This window comes from Cucurbita pepo, chromosome 8 (assembly GCF_057944985.1).
Source record: "Cucurbita pepo subsp. pepo isolate OVF chromosome 8, ASM5794498v1, whole genome shotgun sequence".
In the NCBI taxonomy this organism is placed as follows: Eukaryota; Viridiplantae; Streptophyta; class Magnoliopsida; order Cucurbitales; family Cucurbitaceae; genus Cucurbita; species Cucurbita pepo.
The window spans coordinates 1,093,519-1,099,518 of record NC_141805.1 but is presented as its reverse complement, the minus strand read 5'-3'; the positions used below and the strand labels follow the sequence as shown (position 1 = coordinate 1,099,518).

Below are 6,000 nucleotides of genomic sequence, written 5' to 3'. Positions count from 1 at the left end.
TTCTGACTCTTGACTTGGTCAGTTGTTGGATCTTGCTGATGTCTTCCGTCAGCTTGGAGAAAGGTTCGAGTGGATGCTTCTAACTTCTCTTTTATCATATGACACCACGACTCTTGACCAATCATATGGCACCACGACTCTTGACTTGGTCAGTTGTTTAGTGAACTTGCCTCTAGATGCTTCTGACTTCTCTTTTGTCATATGGCACCAGGTTCTGACTCTTGACTTGGTAAGTTGTTGGATCTTGCTAATGTCTTCCGTCAGCTTGGAGACAAGTTCGAGTGGATGCTTCTGACTACTCTTTTGTCATATGGTACCACGACTCATGACTTGGTCAGTTGTTGGGTGAACTTGCCTCTCGATGCTTCTAATTTCTCTTTTGTCATATGGCACCAGGTTCTGACTCTTGACTTGGTCAGTTGTTGGATCTTGCCGACATGTTCCTTTAGCTTGGAGACAAGTTTGAGTCAGAAAATAGAAGAGTTGCGTGAATTAAAAATACAAGGGAGGTTCATGGCCAAGGGAAAGATGCCCGAATAACAGTTATTTTGGAATGTACTGTTGTGTTCGAAACGGTGTTAATAAGGAATCCGTTGGGATTTCCAGATATATTACTCAAAAGAATCGACACAATACGCCTAGTTGATTGGAATTGAGAAAATTTTGTCCCCGTTACAAACATACGATTCATGGGGAGATAAAGAAATAGATCAAACCAATCGTCTTGTGTCCATGTAACACCACGTTCTGACTCTTGACTTGGTCAGTTGTTGGGTAAACTTACCTTGTTGTACATTCATGTGTAATTCTTCGATTTTCACCCACATTCTATTAACTTTGGGAATCCCATAAATATTTTCGAGACCCACTTTCTATTAACAACTTTCGGAATCCCATAAAATCTTAATTTTTTATTTTCTTAAAAAAGTAAAATTTAAAATAAATTAAAATACTATTTCAGTTCTTTATTTTAAATTTAATTTAAAATAAATTAAAATACTATTTCAGTTCTTTTTTTAAATTTAAGATTCATTTAAGAGAAATTTTTTTAAAAAATCCTAATAATTGAGTCTAATTTTTAGATTTAAATTATGAAATTAATACTTTAATAAATTAATTTTATTTAGAAATTTAGTGGAATGATTTAAAAAATGGAAGATTTAACCATTTTTAAATTGATTTGATCTTAATTCATAAAATTATTTAGTTAAATTATAACATATTTTAAACTACAAATATTAAATCATCAACTCAAGAGAGAAGAAAAAGAATCCATTTATTCAAAATCTTAAAATGAATGATAATGTTTTTAAACAAAACTGTTTAGAATTCTAAGTCCTATCCCTTGGGTTTAGACCATTGTCATGCCCGAAAAGTAGCCTAATCTAGGGATTAGGAGGAATACACTCGAAAAGCTTCAACTCATGAACCCTAGGAGCTTTATTCACTTGGTTTTAAATTTTCATCAGGGCACTAGTGTACGGTATTCCGGTCTTCTTGATCCAATCATCACCCTGAATAAACAACGAAGGGGTGAAATTGATGGCCTGTTTTGCTGTGATCTGTTTAACTCCCTTCCACTTAACTCTATTTTCTTTTGCTGCACCAGGTCCTCTGTTCTCAAACTCTGTGTAATACAAAGTATTGAGAGCAAAATCACCATTCCATGGAAGCCAACCTTCAGGCTGGATCAAGTCGTCGATTTGGCATTGCATGATGACGGTTCTTGAATACTGCTTCCATGGGCGACCAAGGTAGGACTTACTGGTATGGCGAACGGGGTAGTAGTCAGGGTCGGAAGAGATGATGCAATTTTGGAGGACGATACCAGTGGGCTCATCACTCTCCATTCGACCTTGGGCAGTGATAGGGCATGGTTGTTTCGGCTTTGGCTTCCTCACTAAGATCTTACAGTTCTGTAACACGACAGCAGCATTGCCAAAGATGAAATCAACGGTACCGGAGATTGTGCAATCTCGGTAGAATTGACGTTTGGTTTGGGGGTAGAATGTATCTTGATAGCCGTCCATTCTACAATTGTAGAAGATTGACATGTCGGATTGAACTCGGAGTGCCACGGCCTGGCCTTTGTAAATTCCAGCTGAGTTATCGAACCACAAGTCTTTTCCGATGAAGTTGGATCCGATCGCCGCTGTTAAGAATATGAAATCATGTTAAATTCAGTTATTGAATTCGTATGAATACGATTATAAACTAGATGGTAACTTACCAAAGGTAGCACTTTTGAATGTGGGTGTTCCATCAGCGACATTCTTGCTAGCTGTGATCTTGGTCTTAGTCGGGCCGTCTCCAATCATCATGACATAGGTCATTTTTTTGTCCACCATCACTTGCTCTTCATAAACTCCTTCCTTCACATGAATCACAAAGGTTGTATTGCTCTTCAATGGTACCTCTTTAAGGGCTTCAGTTATTGTCTTATACTTTCCACTTCCGTCTTTAGCCACCACCACATTCGCCTTGATGTTAGCTCCAGTGGCCTCGAGTAGCCCTCGCCTGTCGCTCACCCAAGATGGCTCTTCCTCTTGGAATTCTTCATTGGATTCCTCTGTTCGAAGTTGTCGCCCCGTTTGTGGCGGCAGTCCCAACTTCTCCCACAAAGTGCTCACAAGGGATGTAACCTCACCCACCATCACAAGCCCATTGGCGGTCATTTCTTTTGACGTCTTCAACAAATTCTTCATCTTTTCACCAGTATCGCCAGGAACATTCTCGAAACCATCCAAACAAGTTTCTTGATATGTCAATGCAGCGCTCAACCAAATCCTAAGGTTCTCAAGATAATCATTCATTTTGTGTACATCAAAACTATCGGTGATTTTATCAAACGAAGTTAAAAGATCATCAATTGCATAATCCATGAGCTCGTCGCAAGCATCAACTGCTTTTTGCGCCATGGGGTCAGTGGCTGCTTGTTTCAAAGTGGGGGAATTTGCAATGGCTGCTTTGAGCTGTTCAATAGCAAAATGGAACCCTGCCTTGACCAACTCACGTGGGTCTTTTGAGTCAACATTGGACTTCACCAGGACTTCTTCGCAAGTTTCACGGTAAGTAGTGGGCTCACATAGAGTCTTAATGGCAGCATTAGAGGAGCCATGGTCCTCTCCTGCGCCACTTACACCATTAACCAAGGCAACCAAAAACAGAGACAACAACCCAACCAGGGCAGCCTTATTGTTCTTGCATCCACCGCCGTCATACGCCATGTTTCTTCGCTACAAATCTCAAGCTATATTTCTTTTTTTTTTTCTTTTTTTTTTTTTGTTTTGTTTTGTTGGGTAATAGAAGATGGGAAGTTGCTGCCTTGATTTCTTTCCGTTCAACAAATGACCTGTTTTTATATGAGAAAATTTTAACAGAATTTCTAAATTGAAGTAAGTATGGTTAGAGTTAGGAGCATTCTGGACCAATCATTTTTATTTTATTTTATTTTTTTCTTAAATAAAATTTTCGTATCTAAATTTAGCTAATTTTTATTATAAACTTAGGATTAATTTAGTTAATTTTTGCTAATTTTGTATTCAAAATCATAGTTGATTATGCTAAACATTTAAATTAAGTTTTTTTTTCCTTTTTATGAGTAATTATTTGTTATTGAGGGGAAGTTCATTAGCTCAAATTAGATTAATATAAAAATTTGTGATCAGTAAAAAATACAACTCATAAATCTGAAAGTGTTGTAGCGATAAATAAATTTTAATAAAGATGCAACAAAAATGAACATTAACCTTTACTTGTTTAGGATTGATAATGAGACCTTTAACTTGTGAAAAAGAAAACTACTAATTTTTTCCTTAATTGTCTGATAAGCTACATAAACTATTTAAAGATTGCGTCATTTGGGAGCTATTCTGTTGAGTTAAAAAGTAGTTAATATTGTTGAGCTTTAACCAATTTAGATATATATAATTTCGATCATGTGGTCAAGAGATTCAAAACCCTACCCCATATGATCGAACTAAGAAAATTGATGTTTTTTCTTCTTCAAAATAAAAATTAATTTTAATATTTGAAATAACAAAAATAACAGTAAGTTTTCGAATAAGGTTTTGATTGTAGATAGAAATGTCAAGATATCAATTTCTTTGGAAACATTGAGACGATGATCGATTTTATCGGTTCCTAATATTTCATTTGGTTCGAGACATTTTTTCTTTCAATTTTCAAAGCTTAGCTCTCCGAAGCTCTTGGCGATGGTTCCTAAATGAACTTCATCAGGGCCATCTGCTATTCTCAAGGTTCTTGCAGCAGCCCAGAGATGAGCAAGAACAGTGTCAGAAGATAAGCCACCTGCACCATGAACTTGCATTGCCATGTCCAGAATCTGCAATGCCATATTGGTTGCTGCAACATGTGCCATGTTTCACTAAGATATTAATGGAGACGTGGTAAAAAAAAAGAAAAAAACGAGAAAGGAGAAGGGTAGAAATCTGTTAAATGGTTAACAAAAAATGAAGATGTCGTGGTAACTAAGATGTTTGTAAGTCCGAAAGAACGACAATTAGATAGGTTGGCTTTTTGTTCAATATTCTAGTGCTTCTTCTACTCCAAAGATAGGTTTAAAGCATTTATGAAAGGTCATGAACTTAAATAACTTCGATTAGATGTAAGAAAATTTACCTTGGCCATTGCAATCGTCCCACGTGCTCTCTTGTTTCCTAGCCGATCTAACTGATCAGCTGCTTCCAAGACTAGCAATCTCGTTCCCTCAAGTTTCATGCGACACTGACACAACATAGTCATTCTCTCAAAAATTGTTATAGATTTTGGGGGGCAATCATGTGGCTACTACATCCAAATACTGGCATTTTTTGAAAGGGAGGAACCCTGCTCAGTGTCACGGTCCTACATCTTTTACCGTGTGGCATCATGATCATGACACGCTCACGACTAGCTTTAAGGGGAATCAAGCCCCATATATATTTTTTGCTACCGCTTTGTGGCTTCGTCGGACCTCGGAAAAGTTTGTCTTCGCCAATCGAATATCGCTTGTGCGGAATCCAAGCTTGTTTCACCACACACGCCGCCTGCGCGTGCATGATCAATTGTCTGCGACACATCCGACTTGCCTCTACACTAGGCCAAGTCATTCGGCTCGACCTTGCCTATGCTCGGGCCAAGGTCTCTCAATGCAATGTCGCTTCTCATCTTGTCATCTCGATCCCCATCGACGGGTCCATATGTCTTGATGCCACCCCGAGTCTCAGGATGTCATCGGCCATCATAACTCGCTCGGTCATGCCATCGAGAATGGGCCCGCATGTCTTTCATCTCATCGGGACTTCCCGAACATCCATCCATCGAGGTTCTATAGAGGCATTGGCCCTCCCGTGCTCATGCCGAGTCATTTACGAATACCGTACCGGATAGCGAGTGAATGTAGCAATCTCCAACACGCAGGCTAGGACGCAATACCGGCACACCCGTGCCGTCCGGTACTGTCCTTCAAAAATTCATTTCAAAGAAAATTGTCCGAGACACTCGTCTCAACACGCTCGCCCACACTATGACACACGTGTATGTGCCACAGGGTAGCTCACTTAGACCACAGGGCTTAGGGATGGTGGAGAGCTAACACCATGGTACCCCTATAGTACATTTTGATCCATTTTCAATTTTCAGGCGTAGACATGATTTTGGTGAACGGTCATACGGTGTCGTGCATTGTCCGTTCGGTGTTCGATTGACACCAAACTTGGCGAGCATTCATATTTCATATGGATGGACTTAAGTCCCGAACCGCATGTCTAAATTCCTTTTGAAACTCCGACTTTTTGAGTTTAAGGCCTGAGGCCCTACCCTTCCCTTGAACAACCCTATCTTTACTCTTCATGTCTAGTCAATGTCTCTGTCTTGCTTATGTCTCAACTTGTCTTCAATGCCCACTTCGCATGGTGGTGTGTTGGATGATGCATCGTCCTCCTCGATCACATCATGGCACTCTTCTATATTGGCACGCATGTGGCCGGATGGGGTGAG

The 6,000-nt window shown here is 39.3% G+C and overlaps 1 protein-coding gene across 1 annotated transcript; it reads right to left on the bottom strand.

Annotated features, from left to right (window-relative positions):
• Window positions 1–1,259: 1,259 nt before the first annotated feature.
• Window positions 1,260–3,309, bottom strand: LOC111800024 (putative pectinesterase/pectinesterase inhibitor 21). Its single transcript, XM_023683600.2, has 2 exons — window positions 2,231–3,309; window positions 1,260–2,152 (listed from the first exon to the last, which is right to left on the bottom strand). Exons 1-2 carry the CDS (start codon window positions 3,225–3,227, stop codon window positions 1,455–1,457), a joined length of 1,695 nt encoding a protein of 564 aa, XP_023539368.1. The 5' UTR covers window positions 3,228–3,309; the 3' UTR covers window positions 1,260–1,454.
• Window positions 3,310–6,000: the final 2,691 nt, after the last annotated feature.